We start from the raw sequence: 20,276 nt of genomic DNA on the forward strand, positions 1-20,276 counted from the left end.
AAACCAGCTTAAAAATTCTCAGTACTTTAATAACAGGCAAATGTGATGAATAAAATACGGTTCACAAGAATATGGGGACTTCACTTTTAATTTTCTATGACAACTAAGCTACAGATGCTACTTATCAATGATCTACAAACAAAACCAGGCGATTGTTCCTTTAAAAATTACATTTATTGGGGCACCTGGGTGGCTTAGTCCGTTGGGCATCCAACTTCAGTTCAGGTCATGATCTCACGGTCTATGAGTTCAAGCCCCACACTGAGCTCTGTGCTGACAGCTCAGAGCCTGAAACCTGCTTCAGATTCTGTCTCCCTCTCTCTTTGCCCTCCCCAGCTTACACTCTGTCTCTTCTCTCTCTCTCTTAAAAAATCAATAAACATTAAAATTTTTTTTAAAAAAATACATTTATTTAGAGGTGCTTGGATGGCTCATTTGGTTAAGCGTCTGACTCTTGATTTCAGCTCTGGTCGTGAACTTACGGTTCTTGAGTTCAAGCCCCACGTCAGGCTCCATGCTGACAGTGCGGAGCCTGCCTGGGATTCTCTTCCTCCCTCTCTCTCTGCCCCTCCCCAGCTCCTGCTCTCTCTCATGCACATAAGCTCGCTCACACTCTCTCTCAAAATAAATAAACATAAAAAAATTATTTATTCAAAAAATACATTTTGTGTATTACAAAACTAAAGCACCACATTCTGAGTTACTAGATCAAACAATTTACACTAAGTGGTACTCTGATATGCTTCTGAAGCAGAAAAACTAACACAATGTTATAAGCCTTATGTAACTACAACCTAACTAAGCCTAAGGCAACCACAACCAGTCCACAATATTGTAGTGTATGATGTGGCTGACCAAAGCAAAATAATTAAGCACTACCCTCAAATTGTCAGGAGTCATGTTGGCCAAATATTCATTCTAATCATAGTATAAAGGGATGCAAAATTTAACTAACCTTCTGTACACTAACAATGAACAATTCAAAAGTGAAATTAAGATAACTCTGTTCAGGGGCACCTGGGTGGCTCAGTCAGGTAAGCATCCGACTTCGGCTCAGGTCATGATCTCGTGGTTCATGAGTTCAAGCCCCATGCTGGGCTCTGTGCTGACAGCTCAGAGCCTGGAGCCTGCTTTGGATTCTGTGTCTCCTTCTCTCTCTCTGCCCCTTCCCTGCTCACGCTCTGTCTTTCCCAAAAATGAATAAACTTAAAAAAATTTTTTTTACTAAAAGATAACTCTTCAGAATAGTCAAGAATAAAATAGCATCAATTAGAAAAAATTTATCAAAAGAAGTGTAAGACTTGTACATTTGATAACTACAAAGCATTGCTGAAAAAAATTAAAGAAGGGAGCCTGGGTGGCTCAGTCAGTTAGGCGTCCAAATCTTGATCTCAGGGTCATGACTTCAAGCCCTATGTTGGGCTCCATGCTGGGCGTGGAGGCTACTTAAAAAAAAAAAAAAAAAAAAAAAAAAAAAATTAAATACCTAACTAAATCAAAAGACACTCCATGTTCATGGATCTGATGACTTAATATTGTTTAACATAGTTATACTAACCAAACTGGTCTACAGATTCAACTCAATACTATCAAAATCCCAGGTTCCTTTCTTACAGAAATTAACAAGCTGATCCTAAAATTCATACAGAAATGCCAAGGACCCAAAGTAGCCAAAACAATCTTGAAAAACGAGAACAAATTGGAGAGCTGACATTTCCTGATTTTAAAATGTACTACAAGGGTGCCTGGGTGGCTCAGCCAGTTGAGTGTCCAACTTCAGCTCAGATCATGGTCTCACAGCTCATGGGTTCGAGCTCTGAGTCAGGCTCTGTGCTGACAGCTCAAACACTGGAGCTGTTTTCAGATTCTGTGTCTCCCTCTCTCTCTGCCCCTACTCCCACGCACTTGCTGTCTTTCTCTCCCCCTCCCTCCCTCAAAAATAAATAAACATAAAACAAAATGTACTACAAAGCAACAACACCTAAGACAATGTGGTACTGAGATAAGGACAGATATATAAATCAATAAAATAGAATTCAGAGCCCAGAAATAAACTCTTACATTTATGGTCAACCAATTTTTTACAAAGATGCCAAAAAAATTCAATAGAAAAGGGACAGTCTTCCAATAAATGGTACTGGGACATTTGGATATCCACATGAGAAAAAATTACTTTGGACCCCTACTTCACACCATACTTCCCCATACTAAAAAGTTAACTGAAAATTGATCACAGGTCTAAATGTAAGAGCTAGAACTATAAAACTCTTAAAAGACACCTAGGATGGAATGAATCTTCATAATCTTGGGGTAGGAGATGATTTAAGACCCATCACCAAAAGCACAAACAATCAAAGAAAAAAATCAATAAATTGGACTTATTTAAAATTTAAAGCTTTTGCACTTCAAAAGGCAAAACCCACAGAATGAAGGGGTACTTGGGTGGCTCAGTCCGTTAAGTGTCTGACTTGATTTCAGCAGATTATGATCTCACAGCTGGCCCCGTGTCAGGCCTTGAGCTGACAGTGCAGAGCCTGCTTGGGATTCTCTCTCTCCCTCCCTCTCTCTGCCCACCCCCCTGCATGCGTGTGTACATGAGTGCTTGCTCTCAAAATAAATATTTTATTATTTTTTTAATGTTTATTCCATTTTTGAGAGACAGAGAGAGATAGAGCAGGGGAGGAGCAGAGAAAGAGAGCGAGAGAGAGAGAGAGTGAGAGAGACACATAGAATCTGTAGCAGGCTCCAGGCTTCCAGCTGTCAGCACAGAGCCTGACGTGGGGCTCAGACCCATGAACTGTGAGATCATGATCAGTGAGCCGAAGTCAGACACTCAAACAATTGAGACACCCAGGTGCCCCATAAATAAACATTTTTTAAAAAGAATATATGAAAACTTCTGTAACTCAAAATTTAAAACAACCTAATTCAAAAAAAATCATTTAGAATTTGCATAGGTATTTCTCCAAAGAAGATACACAAATGGTCAATAAGCACATGAAAAGATGTTCAACATCATCTGCCATTAAAGAAATGCGAATGTAAACCAAAATTATGCTGAAATACCCCTTCATATCCACTAGGATGGCTATAATTAAAAAGACAGAAAAACAAATTTGGCAAGGAAGTAGAGAAACTGGAACACTTGTACACTGCTGGTGGGGAATGTAAAATGGTACAACCACCTAAATAGTTTGGCAGTTTAGGGGTGCCTGAGTGGCTCAGCTGGTTAAGCAACTGACTCTTGATTTTGGCTCAGGTCATGATCTCATGGTAGTGAGAATGAGCCACGTGTCAGGCTCTGTGCTAACAGCGCAGAGTCTGCTTGGGATTCTCTCTCCCTCACTCTGTCCTTCCCCCAGGTGCAAGCGTGGTCTCTCTCTAAATAAATAAACTTAAAAAAATAGTTTGGCAGTTTTCTTCAAAAATTAAACATAGACTTACCATACGACACAGCCAATCTACTCCTAGGTATCCGTCAATAAAAATAAAAATACATGTTCCACAAAGACTTGGGCACAACTGTTCATAGCAGCACTATTCGCAACAGCCAAAAAATGGGAACAACTCCAATGAACACCAACTGGTGAAGTGATAAATAAAATGTGCTTGATACATACAACGGAATACTGTTTGGCCGTACGTACATATATACTATGACATGGATGATTTTCAAAAACATTAAGTGAAAGAAGCCAGACACAAAACTCTATACTGTATGATTCCATTTATACAGAATGTCCAGAAAAGGCAAATTTATAGAGATGGGAAATAGACCAGTGGTTGCCTAGGGACAGAGGTGGCAATAAGGAGTGACTAGTTTCTTTCAAGGGTGATAGAAAAAATGTTTTAAAACTAAATTGTGTGATAGTTGTACAGCTCTGTAAATATACTAAAAGTCACAGAATTGTTAAAAAAAAAAAAAAACTTTGCAGAATTCAGTTATTAATATTATAAAATATAGCTTTAAAATGAGTATTCTTGAATATAGTCTGGTTATGAGTCTTTCAATATATACAAAAGAGCATAATTGGGCTCTCAAAAATGCTAAGTTTTTGTAAATGTTGAATCACTAAATTGTACACCTAAAACTAGTATTACACTGTAGGTTAACTAACTGGAATTAAATAAAAACTTTTAAAAAATGGTAATATTTGAAGTTTTTATTTATAATTTTAGAACAATTCAAAAAATATTTAAGTGAACACATCTTTCTTCAAAGGTACCAGTCAGTACAAACTACACATAGAAAACTGATAGTATTCTTAAACAAGGGGTGTTTAAATGCTCCCTAAACCACAAATTTCAGTGGAAATTTGCTCATGGTGTGAGCAAGTCAGAATGAAGTCTAACACTAGGGATGTATGTGTCAGTATTCAACCGAGGCAAATGGATAGGTCAGTATCAAGGGAAAAAAATTCTTGCAGTTTCAACTTGATAGTTTCTTCTTGGGGGGGGTAGGATAGGGGTAGTTATGCTTAAAGGTTTTTTGCTTGTTGTATTTTTTGTTTTTGTTTTTGGTTTTTTTTGGTCTCTGGTACTTCACACAATCACCCACGATGGCTTCACTTTAAAGACGATAGACTAACTTCTCTCACATGTGATAAAACTGGTAATATATAATTGTTTTTACTTTAATGTTAGTTTTACTTAATTTTAAATTAAAGACCACAGAGTAGTTAACACTAACCATGACTTTGAAGCCACCTAGAAGGATATGCCCTGTGGCTATGTTTCATTTCCGGAGCCAGCCAGGCCTGTATTACCACCTGCATCTGTGTTTATAACTTCCTACCCGTTACCTTCTAGAGAAGTATTTGAGGCACAATGCTTTTCTGCTACTCAACGTTACCTTTAGAAAAGTCTTATATCAGAAGTATCAGGTTAACACTATGTAATATTTACTGACAACTCTCTTTCAAAGGAAACTCTTTAGATTTTTTTAAGCTTTATGACCCATCCAATGCTTTTTTTGTGTGCCACTATGATTGACAAAGTGAATCCTGCTCATCTAAGGTACTATACATGATTCAAACCAGACCACCAGAATATTTCCACAGCTTTAAATTAAAATTGTATATAAATTCAAGTTAATATGCCTAAAATCCCAATGAAACGAGCACATTTTATAAAAATGTAAATAAATTGTAACAGAATGGGTGAAATATCCTCAATCCAGTTATTCATTATACTGTTTATCCACTTGCTTGTTCACAGACATTTCCTTATAAAATAAGATTCAGTCATTAATGAGTTGGAAGAAAAGGAATAAACCTTGCTCAAAATCTTCAGCTACTTAAAAGTGTTCCATGGGACTCCTGGGTGGCTCGGTCAGTTAAGCGTCCAACTCTTGATCTTGGGTCAGGTCTCATGGTTCCTGAGATCGAGCCCTGTGTCAGGCTCCACGGTATCAGTGCAGGACCTGCTTGGGTTTCTCTCTCTCCCTCTCCTTCTGCTCTTCCCAAAATCATATGCATGTAAGTGTGCACTCTCTCTCAAAATAAATAAACATGAAAAAAATTTAGAAAAATAAAAATGCTTTATAGAACCTATTACAATGCAAGATAAGAACTGATGAGATGTTATTCTGTAATTTTTCATAGCTGCAAATATTTGCAATAGCAGTTTGTTCTCAAAGCACTAAAATTTTTTTGCTCACTAAAAATCTGATATCCCAACCTGAACTCATGTAGTCTCTGTGACTGCTTCAAATTTTGAATTAGTAGAGTAAAAGTTAAGGATTAGACTTTTCTATTACTCTTTTAACTTTGTGTCTCCACAGAAAACAGGTTTCCAACATTTTCATAACCTAATGAAAATCTCTAGAGGAAAACTTTCCCTTAGTTTCAACTCACTCTCTCCAAATTATACCATCACCAGTGAAAAACACACAAACAAAAAAGACCCAAATCCACCTATCCTCCCAAAAAACCCTCTCACCCACTGCTTTTTAACATAGTCCTTTGAGGTATTCAGAGTCTTTTTCTAGTTAGGTAATGGATATTCAGGTTTATCCATAAATGCATTCATTTTCTCGCCTCATCCTTTACACACTGAAGAAATTAACTATGCTGTGTAAATACATAGGTTTCCTAATATAAATTCACTGTAATACATCTAAAAAGGCATACATGTCTAAATAGGACCAATAATTTAAAAAAATACTACACTTTCAAAAATGCACTTCTAGTATAACTGCATTTATTAAGTCTCTAAGCATAGATGAGAATAAACTTCAATGTTTGGTTCCTTGGCAATGAGTAACACTGACAAGCTATATATCCATGAACCACCTAACTGCTTAATATGCCAGAATATTTTAAGAGGACAGTAGTTTATATACTTTATCTCACATAATCCTCATTTTACAGAAAAAAAAGTGTCAGAGAGCTTAAGCAATTTATTCTAGGTCACACGGTCAGTGACAAGGCCTGGAGGGATGTGAATTAACTTCTGACACACTGCAAAGAGGTACATTATGAAAAAGACTAGTAAATGCAATGAAGCCGTGCAATGAAGCTCGCGAGCTGAAAGGAGTCAGAAGATACTACCAGTAGTTACCAATGTGGCCTTGTGTAACCACCTCTCTAAGTTTATGCCTCAGTTTCCTTACTATGTAATGAAGAAGTGAGGCTACTGTGATATGAACCAATGTTTTAAAAGTTTGTGTACTAAAGGTAGTAAATTCACAAATGGCCAGATTTTCTAAGAATCTAAACTTCTTTCATTTTTCAGAATTTGTAAATTTGGGGGCACCTGGATGGTTCAGTCAGTTAAGTGTCCCACTTTGGCTCAGGTCACGATCTCACAGTTTGTGGATTTGAGCCCCGTGTCAGGCTCTGCACTGACAGGTCAGAGCCTGGAGCCTGCTTTGGATTGTGTCTCCCTCTCTCTCTGTTCCTCCCCGACACATGCTCGTGTTCCCACAAGCTCTCCTCTCTCAAAAATAAACATTAAAAAAAGGGGGGGGGGGGGCGACTGGGTGGCTCAACTGGTTAAGCATCCAACTTCGGCTCAGGTCATGATCTCACGGTTCGTAGGTTCGAGTCCCACACTGGGCTCTGTGCTGACAGCTCAGAGCCTGGAGCCTGCTTCGGATTCTGTGTCTCCCTCTCTCTCTGCCCCTTCCATGCTCATGCTCTGTCTCTGTCTCAAAAATAAATAAAACATTTTTTAAAAATTAAAAAAAAAAGCTAACTTTAACTCCATAGGCAAATGTATTAAAAAGGACAACTTTCAATACCCACCTTATAAACTGTGTGATTTTTATTTAGACTCATTTGATTATGAAAAGAACAATATATTTTAGCCCACTTAGTTTCTTAAGATGTTCAAAATTGTTTACATAAGCATCCCAATGTTTTTGGCAACCAGTAAGGCACAACTTACTTTCCAGAAGAGGAAAATCAGGTGAAAAATAGGGAAGCCACTTATATAGTTAGAGCAAACATCTGACACCAGTGGTTAACTCATGTACTGATCTAGACAGTGGGATTTAGAATTTAAATTATCATGAGGTTATCACTGATGATCATTTGCCCAGAATAAGTGATTTAGCATGACAACAGTATTTTTGAACATCAAGTGCAATTTGTGATCTTTCAATAAATTTATCTTGAGAAAAAGAATGACATCACACAAAGAATAACAAATTAATAGGGTGCCTGGGTGGCTCCATCAGTTAAGTAACCAGACTCTTGATTTCAGCTCAGGTCATGATCTAGCCATTTGAGTTTGAGCCCCCTGTCCAGCTCCAAGCTGACAGTGTGGAGCCTGCTTGGGATTCTCTCTCTCAAAATAAACTTAAAAACAAACAAACAAACAATTAAGACAGCAAAGGTAAAAACAAGCTATGCATTAGGAAAATTCTAAATTTAGTACCCTAAATTACAGCAAGGAAAGCCCTCACACCACCATTCACAAGTCTCAGTTCAAGCAATTTATTTTTGGCAAACCAAATCACAGCTGTCAACGCTGGGTTTTTTCCACCCCAAAATTACACGAAGTATTCTGAAAAAATGTAGACATCTTCAACTAGGGTAAAAGTTACAAATGCCGTGTGTCGTTAGAGATGCTTTAAAAAAAAAAAAAAAGTCTCACGGAAACGGGGGTGGGGGGGTTAAAAAAAAAAAAAGCAAACAGACAAACCCTGGAAGATGCAGCAGAGCCCCCTTGCTCCCGAAATAAAACTCCTGGTGGCTGTAACAGCAGCGGCAGCGCTACTCCCGACAGAAGTTTTCAGCTGTCACTTCTAACAGCTGAGCGCTTCCTAGGAGAGAGCGACAGGCCGAGAAGAGAGGTGGTTGTGGGAGGTCTCAAGATTTTAATACTTGAAATTTACAGTCGAAGGAAAACCCTTCCGCACTTCACCTGCACTTACGGGACACCCAGTAAGCGAACACCCCTTCCCCCCAACATGCGCTTACACCACTCGCGCCCCGCCACATTCAAGTTCAACAGCTCAAGGAATTGACCACGCGCCCTTTTCGTTCACTTCACAAACAGACTGCTCCGGGCTGCGCTGATTAGGAGCTATGGGCGCGACCTGCACCTGCGAGTCCCGGAACGGCCTCACACCTAGGGCCAGATCCACCCCGCCCGCTCCCCTGTCTCGTACAGCGCGGCGCCTGTGCTCCTCCAAGAGACTACTCGCGCCCCCTCGGGTCTCCGCGCTCTCGGAAGCGCCAGGCTTCCAGGGCCCGCGCCGCCGCCCTGGCCCTGTCACCTCGGGCCCCCCGGGACCCCGGGCCTCACCCCCTCCTCCAGCTCATCCTCAGAGCCCGCGTCCTCTGGCTGGTCCAGGTCTATGTCAAACACTCCTGCCATGTCCTCAGCTTCCCTGTCTCGGAAGTCCGGCGCTGGGTAAAAGCCGTCCCGCCTCCGTCGTCGCCTCATGGGCCCGGACCCGCCGCAACCACCACCGCTGCTGCCGCCATCACCGGCTGCTTGGGCTTAGTGCGTCTGCGCTTAGGCCCTAGACTGGCTCCTCAAGTTCAGCTCTAGAGCATGCGTACAGAGTTCTATGAAGCCGAACTGTGGGCAATGAACATGCGTAGAGCTTTCGCCTGGAGCCAGGTACTGGCAGAAGCATGCGCAGAACCCCAGCCGAAGCCTCTTATGGTAGCTAGGTCATGCGCATTGTGTGCTAAAGCCTTTGATGGACAAGGAGCATGCGTACCATGTCTGAAGTTGATAAATTGAAATTGAACATGCGTAATTAACCTCTGAATACCGGAGGAGGGGGGAGGAACCTACAACAAAACTCTTGGTTTATGAACATGCGCATTCGTTCTCCGTAGCTTTTTTTGGTATTGAAAGGGAGCATGCGCATAATGACGGGCTTGGCCCTCGGAAGTTTGAACAGGACCGAAACGGCTGGTTCTGGGTCTGTCAGTGAGTGGGGTTTATGGGGAACTCCTGGAGCTAGTGGGGAAAGGGAGAGCCTTGGTTTTGCTATTCTAGTTCAGTGGCCTTGCGAAAGTCACATAACTTTTCAAAGCCTCGGTTTCCTTATCTGTAAAATGAGAATAATGATACCTAGTTTGCAGGGTTATTTGAAAATTTACAAGTACAGTTTGGCTAGAAAGCCACTGTTCGTTCTAGTGCTGCACAGACCTGGTGTGAGGTCTTTACCACAAATTGTCTTTTCATTGTTAAAAATAGAGAAGACTTATTCCCTCATTTCCTCTGGTTCTGTCTTTCCAAGCTTAGTATTCCTTGTTGTCTACCTGAGCTAAACTTTTCTAAGTGTTATTGTCATTACCAGGCCAGAAGGTGATTGGTAGAGAAAGAAAGTCATTATGTAGAAGAGAGAAAATTAATGTTAATCAAATGTACAATTGTTGAGCTAGCTTCTGCATTCTGTGTGTTCCTGTAGTGTGAAGTATATACTAGGAATTCCTTCAACTAGCATTCATTTTATTTTGTTTTGTTTTAAATGCATGCTTAGGGAAATAGTGAATACAAATCAGATTTCAGAAACTATTGAGCTGTCTGAATGCATTTGGGTACAGTAAATTCCAAATCCCAAAACTGTGTGTAGAAAGAGAACAACTTCCTTGAATGATTAAGCTGTTTCATCTATAACACCATATACATGGCATTTTAAAATTATACTTTTATCGATGTGTATTAATACATGACATTCCTTATTTATTAGTAATGTAGTGGTTCTCAAAGCCTATATTTTTCTATTACAGGTTACTCACTTTTTTGAAGGAGGCCTAGTTTGCATCTCAGCATGTCAATAGTAACAGTGCAACTTGGTCAGTGTGGCAATCAAATTGGTTTTGAAGTATTTGATGCTCTATATAGTGACTCACACTGTCCCCAGGGACTCTGCTCTAAAAGAGAGAATGAGGTATATCAAGCATCTTGCAAAGAAAGATTCTTCAGTGAAGAGGAAAATGGAGGTATGTGTGGTCAGTCTATCCATTGTCCTCTCCTTTTCTCTGACATAACCAACCTCTTCAAGGCCAAGTCCTCCATGTGGTATGTGAATCCCATCTCTTTTCATGACTTTGCTGTCAGCACTTTGTGTCTGTGTTAACAACCTTTGCCTCTCCAGTGGCATCTTCCCTCAGCACATGAGCATGCTCGGATCTCACCAATCTACAACCAACCAAACAACTTATGACTATAGCTTTTTTTCTTTTTTCAAGATTTATTCCCTTTTCGGTGTGGGCACTGTGGGGTGGTACAGAAAGTACAGAGAATTTGGAATTTCATTTGGAATGAAAAAACATTTTATTTCAATAAACTCTACCCCCAACATGGGGCTGGAACTCACAACTCCAAGATCAAGCATCACATGCTCTACCGACTGAGGCAGCCAGACGCCCCAGTTTTTTTTCCTTCTTATGTCTTTACCTTCTCACTCTCCTAATCACTAGATCCAGTGACTGTTTTTCTTTTCTTAATTCACTTAACTTTTCTCCTGGATTTTATTCCATTAACTATAAAACTCTCTTCTTGAAACTCCTTCTCCTTAGTCTCTGAACTTTTTTCTTCTCCAGTGGTTGCATCTCTGGCTCCCTCTCCTCTGTCCTCACTTACATAGCTCTCTCTGGGCCATTTCAGTTACTGTTGTAATTTGATACTTCTTTGACACTAGTGACTCTCAAATCTAGCCTAGCCTCTCTTTTTTTTTTCTTTAAAACTTTTTTTTAATGTTTATTTATTTTTGAGAGAGACAGAGACAGAATACGAGTGGGTTAGGGGCAGAGAGAGAGGGAGACACAGAATCTGAAGCAGACTCCAGGCTCTGAGCTATCGGTACAGAGCCCAACGTGGGGCTCAAACCCACAAGCTATGAGATCATGACCTGAGCTGAAGTTGAACGCTCAACCGACTAAGCCATCCAGGTGCCCCATCTAGCCTCTCTTTTAAGCTGCAGACTGATTAGTGGACATCTCCACCTGCATCCCCCTGTGTACCTCAAACTGAGCATCTCCATATGCTAAGGTGTTATCTTTCCTTTAGAACTTGGGCTCTGATTGCCCACATACTATCAAACATAACCATCTGCTTAATTTACCTCCTACATATATCTCTTCTCCCCTTTCTGTCTTCACTGTCATTGGCTTAGTTCTGGCTCTTGTCCTCCCTCACCTGGACTGTCACCTGGACTGTTTCAAGACATTCCTTCTAGTTTCCCTGTCTTCACTTTTGTGTCTATCATATCTATTCTCCAGACTGCTGTATTTATTTGTTATTTTAGAGAGAGTGTGAGTGGGGGAGAGGGACAGAGAGACAGAATCATTTTTTAAATATTTGTTTATTTTTGAGAGATAGAGAGACCGAGCACAAGCAGGGGAGGGGCAGAGAGTAAAGGAGACACAAAATCTGAAGCAGGCTCCAGGCTCTGAGCTGTCAGCACAGAGCCTGATGCAGGGCTTGAACTCGTGAACCATGAGGTCATGACCTTAGCCAAGTTCAGACGCTTAACTGACTGAGCCACCCAGATGCCCCTAGAGAGGGAGAATCTTAAGCGCTGCACAGCACGGAGCTTGATACAGGACTCAATCCCATGACCCTGAGATCATGACCTGAGCTTAAATCAAGAGTTGGACACTCAATTGACTGACCCCCCTTGGCGCCCCCGACACTACTGTATTTAAAAAGTCATCTGACAAGGGGCGCCCAGGTGGCTCAGCCTGTTAAGCATCTGACTTCAGCTCAGGTCATGATCTCACAGTTTGTGAGTTCTAGCCCCACATCTGGTTCTCTGCTGTCAGTACAGAGCCCACTTTGGATCCTCTGTCTCCCCTCTCTCTCTCCCCCTCCCCCACTCCTCTCTCTCTCTCTCTCTCTCTCTTTCTCTCTCTCTCTCTCTCTCTCTCGGTCTCAAAAATAAGCAAACATTAAAAAAAAAGCCAATCACCTGACAGGACAACTGGCTGGCTCAGTTGGTATAGCATGTGACTCTTGATCTCAGGGTTATGAGGTCAAGCTCCACATTGGGTGTAGAGATTACTTAAAAAATAAATAAAAGGGGCACCTGGTGGCTCATTCAGTTGAGCGTCCGACTTCAGCTTAGGTCATGATCTCGCAGTCTGTGAGTTCGAGCCCCGCGTCGAACTGTGTGCTGACAGCTCAGAGCCTGGAGCCTGCTTCAGATTCTGTGTCTCCCTCTCTCTCTCTGCCCCTCCCCTGCTCACGCTCTCTCTCTCTCTGTCAAAAATAAATAAACATTAAAAAAAATTTTTTAATAAATAAAAATAAAAAATAAATAAAAATAGGGGCACCTGGATGGCTCAGTCGGTTGAGTGTTTGACTTCAACTCAGGTCATGATCTCACAGCTTTTGGGTTCAAGCCCTGTGTCGGGCTCTGTGCTGACAGCTCAGAGCCTGGAGCCTGTTTCGGATTGTGTGTCTCCCTCTCTCTGCCCCTCCCCCGCTTGTGCGCGCGCGCTCTCTCTCTCTCTCTCTCTCTCTCTCTCTCTCATTAAACATTAAAAAAAATTTTTTAATAAATAAAAATAGAATAAAAAGTCATCTGAGTATTCCTTATCTGCTTGAACATTTTCAGCAGTTTCACATTACCTTAAAAATAAATTTCAAGTTGGGGCGCCTGGGTGGCTCAGTCGGTTAAGCGTCCGACTTCAGCTCAGGTCACGATCTCACGGTCTGTGAGTTCGAGCCCCGCGTCGGGCTCTGGGCTGATGGCTCAGAGCCTGGAACCTGCTTCCGATTCTGTGTCTCCCTCTCTCTCTGTCCCTCCCCCATTCATGCTCTGTCTCTCTCTGTCTCAAAAATAAATAAACGTTAAAAAAAAAAAAATTATAAAAAAAATAAATAAATTTCGAGTTGGGGACCTGGGTGGCTCAGTTGGTTAAGCGTCTGACTTTGGCTCAGGTCATGATCTCACAGTTCATGAGTCTGAGCCCTGCATCAGGCTCTGTGCTGACAGCTCAGAGCATGGAACCTGCTTGGATTCTGTGTCTCCCTCTCTCTCTGCCCCTCCCCCCGCCTCTCTCTCTCTCTCTTTCTCTCTCCGTCTCAAAAATAAACATTAAAAAAAATTTTTTTAAAAAGATAAATTTCAATGTTTTTAGCACTGCATACCAGGACTTCCAAGATCTGAGCCTGCCTACTTTCCATCTCCATCCATTACTTCCTCCACCCCTTCCTCCATCTTGTGCTTCAACAATCCTGAGCTGCTTATTGTGCCCATGGTATTTTATATCTCTGAATGTGCTACTCTTAGTGTGGATTCGTCATGAGTCATTATCATGTCATGCTGTGATTAAGTTTTATCTCTCCCACTAGTCCTTCTAGGGCTAGATTGATGTTGTCTTCATCTCTGTTACCAGCACAGTACATGGCACATTGTAAGCTCTCAACAGATGTTTGTAGACCTGACCCAGTGATCATTTTAGCCCACACTGATTCATCCTGCTTAGCAGAATGCTAGCATTATGAGGTGCCTGGGTGGCTCAGTCGGTTATGAGACCGACTTCAGCTCAGGTCATGATCTCGTGGTTGTGGATTTGAGCCCCATGTTGGGCTCTGTACTGATAGCTCAGAGCCTGGAGTCTGCTTCGGATTCTGTGTCTCCCTCTCTCTCTGCCCCTTTCCTTCATGCTCTGTCTCTCTCTCTCTCTCTCTCTCTCAAAAACAAGTAAACATTTAAAAAAAATTAAAAATGGGGTGGCTGGGTGGCTCAGTTGGTTAAGCATCCAACTTCGGCTCAGGTCATGATCTCACAGTTCCTGAGTTCAAGCCCTGCGTCAGGTTCTGTGTTGACAGCTCAGAGCCTTGAAGCCAGCTTCAGATTCTATGTCTCCCTCTCTCTCTCTCTCTGTCCCTCCCCCACTCATGGTCTGTCTCTGTCTCTGTCTCAAGAATAAAAAATAAACATAAAGGGGTGCCTGGGTGGCTCAGTTGGTTAACCGTCCGACTTCATCCCAGTTCATGATCTTGCGGTTCATGAGTTCAAGCCCCGCACTGGGCTCTGTGCTCACAGGCCCTGGAGCCTGCTTTGGATTCTGTGTCTCCCTCTCTCTCTGCCCCTCCCCTCCTCATTCTCTGTCTTTGTCTCTCTCTCTCTCTCTCTCAAATATAAAACAAAACATTAAAAAAAATTTTTTTTTGATAAAAATAAAAGAAAAAAGAATGCTGACTACTATGATCCATCTGCATATACCTGCTGCTGCCGACTTCAGTTTCTAAGCAGTGTGACAGATCTTTCTATCCTCAACTTTTAGATTTTTTTTTTTCTTTTTTTGGACCTAGAAATTTGTTCTCTGCGAGAACCCAAATAAGACTTATGAAATATTTTTCTTTTGGTTTTTCTTCTCTCTCTAGTTCCCATTGCCCGGGCTGTACTTGTTGATATGGAACCTAAAGTTATCAATCAAACACTATCAAAGGCTGCCCAGTCTGGCCGATGGAAATATGGCCAGCATTCGTGCTTCTGTCAGAAACAAGGTTCTGGAAACAACTGGGCATATGGGTAAGAGTAACTCCTCATGTTTTCCAGTTTAGATACAGCTACCTGGACAGCTTAGTTATAGCTGCACAGTTAATATACCAAGCACATAATCTTGAAATTGCTGTTTTAGGGGCACTTGGGTGGCTCAGTGGTTGAGCATCCGACTTCGGCTCAGGTCATGATCTCACAGTTCGTAGGTTCATAGGTTTGAGGCCCACGTTGGGCTCTGTGCTGACACCTATGAGCCTGGAGCCTGCTTCAGATTCTGTGTCTCCCTCCGTCTCTTGCTCCTCCCCTGCTCACGCTCTGCTAACATTTAATGAATAAATGTTAAAATTTTTAAAAAAAAAATGGCTGTTTTAGGGGCGCCTGGGTGGCTCAGTCGGTTAGGCATCCGACTTCGGCTCAGGTCATGATCTTGCGGTCTGTGAGTTCGAGCCCCGCGTCGGGCTCTGTGCTGACCACTCAGAGCCTGGAGCCTGTTTCAGATTCTGTGCCTCCCTCTCTCTCCGGCCCTCCCCCGTTCATGCTCTGTCTCTCTCTGTCTCAAAAATAAATAAACGTTTAAAAAAAAAATTTTTTTTTTAAATGGCTGTTTTAAAATGTAGAGTGTAGGGACACCTGGGTGGCTCAGTTGGATAAGCGTCCGACTTTGGCTCAGGTCACGATCTCACAGTTCGTGTGTTTGAGCCCCGCATCAGGCTCTGTGCTGACAGCTCAGAACCTGGATCCTGCTTCTGATCCTGTGTATCTCTCTCTCTCTCTCTCTCTGCTCCTCTCCTGCTCGTACTCTGTCTCTCTCTCTCAAAAATAAATAAACTTAAAAAAAATTTTTTTTTTAATGTAGTGTGTGACTTCATCCAGAAGAAACTCTTTATTCTGTCTCATGTATGTCTGTGCTTCAGGTCTAGGTAATGATGAAACCAGGGATCTCTTGCAGCAAGGTTTTCTACTTTTTCATGTTGTTCTGCCAACTAATTTCTCATTAAAAAATATTTTGGGGTGCCCAGGTCACTCAGTTAAACGTCTGACTCTTGATTTCAGCTCAGGTCATGATCTCACGATTCGTGAAATCAAGCCCTGCATCAGGCTCTGTGCTGACAGCATGGAGCCTGCTTGGAATTGTCTCTCTACCTCTCTCTGCCCCTCCCTCATGTGTGCATGCATGGACACACACGCTCTATCTCTTTCTGTCTGTCTCTTAAAATAAATAAATAAACTTTAAAAAAATAGTATCTTTACCTGGCAGGTATTCCAGCTAATAGGGAACCCAGCAAAGCAGTAGTATGTCCTGGGGTTCTTTGGAAAATTCCAATGCCTGGTTCTTACTTCCTGAGATTTTGATTTAATTGGTTTAGGCTAAAGCCCAGATGTTGGAACTTTTCAAAGCTTCCCTAGGTGATTCAAATGTGCAGCAAAGTTTGAGAACCACTGTTTTAGGAATATTATTATGAATGTTGGGTGTTATTTTGTACCATAAACTTGCAGAACTGTCTGGTAATTGAAGTCTTCAGCTAAAGGAATATCCTGTAAAAGATAAGTTTCTGTACCCAGTAAATTCACTCTCCCTGCAATCCTATTCGCCTTTAACTTGTATATTTTAAATATTGTCGATCAGAGCCCCTGTTCCTTTCATGAAAGTTAGTTCACATCCATGGGTTTAAAAAGCCTTCTCTATCCTATATCTTCCTCTCTGCATTGCCTCTTTCTGATTAAACTGAAAGGTGTTTGTATTTGTTTCTTTTGTGTTGTATAGTTACTCTGTTCATGGACCCAGGCATGAAGAATCTATAATGAACCTAATCCAGAAGGAAGTGGAAAAATGTGACTGTTTGAGTGGTTTTTTCATCATAATGAGTATGGCTGGGGGCACGGGATCAGGTCTAGGAGCCTTCATTACACAGAATTTACAAGATCACTACTCAAACTCTTTGAAAATGAATCAGATTATATGGCCTTATGGAACCGGTGAGGTATGAACATGTTAATTGAAAATTTTATATTTTGTGTACTTTGCAGTGAAATAAGTGTAGGTTAAAGATTGATTTTACCCTTTCTTTGGAAATATTAATTTACTACAACAGGAGTCATTCATTATACAATATGGTACTTTTTGGAATTTTTAAAACAAGGACACCTCATTCATTTGGAAAGGTTTAAGCAAAGTTAAATGGATTGTTCACAAAAGTACCATCTTAGGAATCCACTCCTGGGTTAGTCCCTCTGGATATAGTATGTAAAGGAGGGACCTTGACCACATGTGGGGGTACATCATGACATTACCAACCTTCAAAGAATTTTCCTTTCTTTCCATTGAGAGGAAATTTCTATATAGGCTAGTTTCTTGTTGATCAGCCTAGTAGGAGAAATTCTAAAATGGAGGTGAGTTAAGTCACTATAGGAAACGCTGTAGGAAGAAAGTATGATAGTAATAGTCACTGTTTATTAAGCCCTTACTATATACAGGACACTCTTTTAAGTGCTTTACTTGCATTCTGTCATTAATCCATACAACTCTAGGAGCTGATATAATTATTACACCTGTTGTACAAATGAGAAAACTGAAGCATGGAGAGATTATATAACTTGTTCAAGATCATATAGCTAAAAAGTGACAGAGCTGGGATTTGAACCCAGGCAGAATGCCCTTAGAATCTACCCTCATAATCGCTCTTTTCTTTTGCCTTTCTTATTTCTGACCTTTTTCTCTCCAGGTTATTGTTCAGAACTACAACTCCATTTTGACTCTTTCTCACTTGTACCGATCTTCAGACGCCCTCCTCGTTCATGAAAATGATGCTGTTCATAAGATCTGTGCAAAACTGATGAACATCAAGCAAATCTCCTTTAGCGATATAAACCAAGTCCTTGCACATCAGCTGGGAAGCGTGTTCCAACCTACTTATTCTATGGAAGGCTCATATCACTACAGAAGAAATCCATTAGGTATTTGTCCTCTTGTATGTAACTTGTATGAAAGTCTTACGTTTTGAAAGCCTCAGTTATTCCTCCCTGGCTTGTCCCGTCTGTCTGAGGATACACTCAGATCTCCCTCATCTCAAAAACCTTCCTGAAGAACGACCTAGCTCTCCAACTAGATAGTTGGAAGTTTTGAGAAGTTACTAAATTTCTGAAGTGATAGATGCACATTGGTTCTATTCTTCAGGATCCTTTTCTTCTTTTTTTTTTTTTTACAGCAACTTTGAGATATAATTCACACACCATATAATTCACTAATTTAAAATGTACAATTCAATTTTTTTTTAAGTTTATTTATTTTGGGGCACCTGAGTGGTTCAGTTGGTTGAGTGTCCAACTTCAGCTGAGGTCATGATCTCGTGGTTCATGAGTTTGAGCCCCATGTCGGGCACTGTGCTAACAGCTCTGAGCCTGGAGCCTGCTTCGGATTCTGTGTCTCCCCTTCTCTCATCTCCTCCCCTGCTCACGCTCTCTCTCTCTCTCTTTCTCTCTCAAAAAATAAATACACATTAAAAAAAATTAAAGTTTATTTATTTTGAGAGACAGAGAGCGAGTGCACAAGTGGGGGAGGAGCAGAGAGAGTGAGAAAGAGAATCTCAAGCAGGCTCCATGCCATCAGCATAGAGCCTAATGTGGGGCTTGAACTCACCGACTGTGAAATCTTGCATGACCTAAACTGAGGTTAGGAGTGGGATGCTTAACCGACTGAGCCAGGCATCCCTACAATTCAATTTTTAGCATATTCACAAAGTTGTACAACCATCATTTTCATCACCCCATTAAGACACCCATCATTCTTTTTTCAGCTTATTCATCAAGTGGTGCCTTATCAATCCAAATCACCTAGATGCAAATAACTCCATAGTCTATACCCTTCTCAGTCCTAATGTCTTTCCCAAATAGTTGCCTATCCCAATTTTTTTACTTGTCTTCTGGCTTCTTCGAGTTTAGAATGTTCTGAATAGATCCATCTTTTTCTTCCCCTGTCCTCTCTCCCCTGCTCCCTCTTCCTAAGTTTCTGTCACCTGGATTTCTCCCACTGTCCTCATATCCCATCAGTATGGTGCCTTCTCTACCATCTGCCTGCATTCTTCCCCCTACTTCCCTATCTCTCTGACATTCACTCAGGGTGCCAGTATCTCTCAACTAATACTGCATACTCTCCATGAACACAAAGCAAACTAGCCTCTTTCTATTCCTTCTCTCTCTCTCTCTCTCTCTCTGTCTCTGTCTCTCTCTCTCTGGCATAAAAACAGAGCTTAGATCTAATCAACATTCCTATCTGAAGGTGGTCCTAACCTTGCATTCCTTCCTGTACCTGCCTCATCCCCCTGCAGTCCATCTTGCAAGCTTACTGCAACAGAGCCTCCCCAGTGTGCAGATCTAATTCTTATATTCCCTCGTGCTCATCCTATGGCCAGGTTTGCCAGAATTCCTTCGCCTGGCCTCCACATTATGCCCTGAACCCTAACTTTCTAGCTTCATTACCTACTGTCTCCTCTGCATGGATCCCCACCTACTTTTCATCCTGTCTGCACTGTCTCTCTTCAGTCTGGTGCTTTCCAGCCCAGGTCCCTTTGTTCAGTGTTCCTTCTCCTTAGAAATCGCTTCCTCCTTCCTTTCTTCACCTCTATTAAAACCTTATACATCCTTCAGTGTCCCAATTCAAGTGATAATTTTTCTGTAAAGCTTTCATACTGAGGTCTTCACCTAAAGTAACCCTCTTTTTCTGAACTTTAAGGCATTCTCTATCTCTTTTATGTCACTTAATATTTTTTACCATTATTATTTCTTTAAGTGTGTTTGTTTATCTTTAAAAGTAACACAAACAGCACACCTGTTCAACAAGTGAAAAACAATACGCAATCAAAAGGAAGTGTCCTTCCCACCCTTTCCCAGATGCTACCACTATAACTAACACCATGTGTTTCCTTAGAGAGGGATTCTGTCATGTGCATATTACGTAGTCCTACTAATTTGCAACTTCCTTGGAGACATGTCTTGTTAATTTCTGTGCATTCTACAGTACTTACTGTATTGCACATCTGTTCATTCAACCAATATTTATTGACTTCCTACTGTGTGCCAGGCACTATGCTAAATGTTGGGGATCCAATGGGAGCCAATGCAGACATTGTGTTCACTGTGAAATGTGAAAGAGAGACATTAAACAAATAAATTACACCAAGAATGTATAATTAAAGAACTCACCAACTGTGAAATCGTGCATGACCTAAACTGAGGTTAGGAGTGGGATGCTTAACCGACTGAGCCAGGCGTCTCTGAAGTGCTCTGCACTCTGAAGTGCTCTGAAGGAAAGAAGTCCAGTTTCAAGAGAATGTGTCACAAAGGAATCAGACTT

The 20,276-nt window shown here is 41.4% G+C and overlaps 2 protein-coding genes across 9 annotated transcripts in view; one reads left to right on the forward strand and one right to left on the reverse strand.

Annotated features, from left to right (window-relative positions):
* Positions 1–8,989, reverse strand: part of RPS6KB1 (ribosomal protein S6 kinase B1) — a 42,037-nt gene extending 33,048 nt beyond the window's left edge. For 2 of the 4 annotated variants that reach the window (XM_060646564.3, XM_060646566.3), the window contains exon 1: positions 8,755–8,989. In XM_060646564.3, the coding sequence (XP_060502547.2) occupies positions 8,755–8,895 (141 nt within the window). In that variant the 5' untranslated portion in view covers positions 8,896–8,989. Of the gene's footprint in view, positions 1–8,148; positions 8,262–8,754 lie in introns of those variants that run through there. The other 2 variants (XM_060646563.3, XM_060646565.3) reach the window with 2 other exon arrangements.
* A 112-nt stretch (positions 8,990–9,101) lies between these two features.
* The window catches only part of TUBD1 (tubulin delta 1), a 33,031-nt gene continuing 21,856 nt past the window's right edge, over positions 9,102–20,276 (forward strand). The window contains exons 1-5 of one of the 5 annotated variants that reach the window (XM_060646573.2): positions 9,102–9,213; positions 10,200–10,412; positions 14,809–14,956; positions 16,692–16,908; positions 17,650–17,881. In XM_060646573.2, the coding sequence (XP_060502556.1) occupies positions 10,241–10,412; positions 14,809–14,956; positions 16,692–16,908; positions 17,650–17,881 (769 nt within the window). In that variant the 5' untranslated portion in view covers positions 9,102–9,213; positions 10,200–10,240. The other 4 variants (XM_060646572.2, XM_060646571.2, XM_060646574.2 and 1 more) reach the window with 4 other exon arrangements.

Source organism: Panthera onca, chromosome E1 (assembly GCF_046562875.1).
Source record: "Panthera onca isolate mPanOnc1 chromosome E1, mPanOnc1 haplotype 2, whole genome shotgun sequence".
Lineage (NCBI taxonomy): Eukaryota > Metazoa > Chordata > Mammalia > Carnivora > Felidae > Panthera > Panthera onca.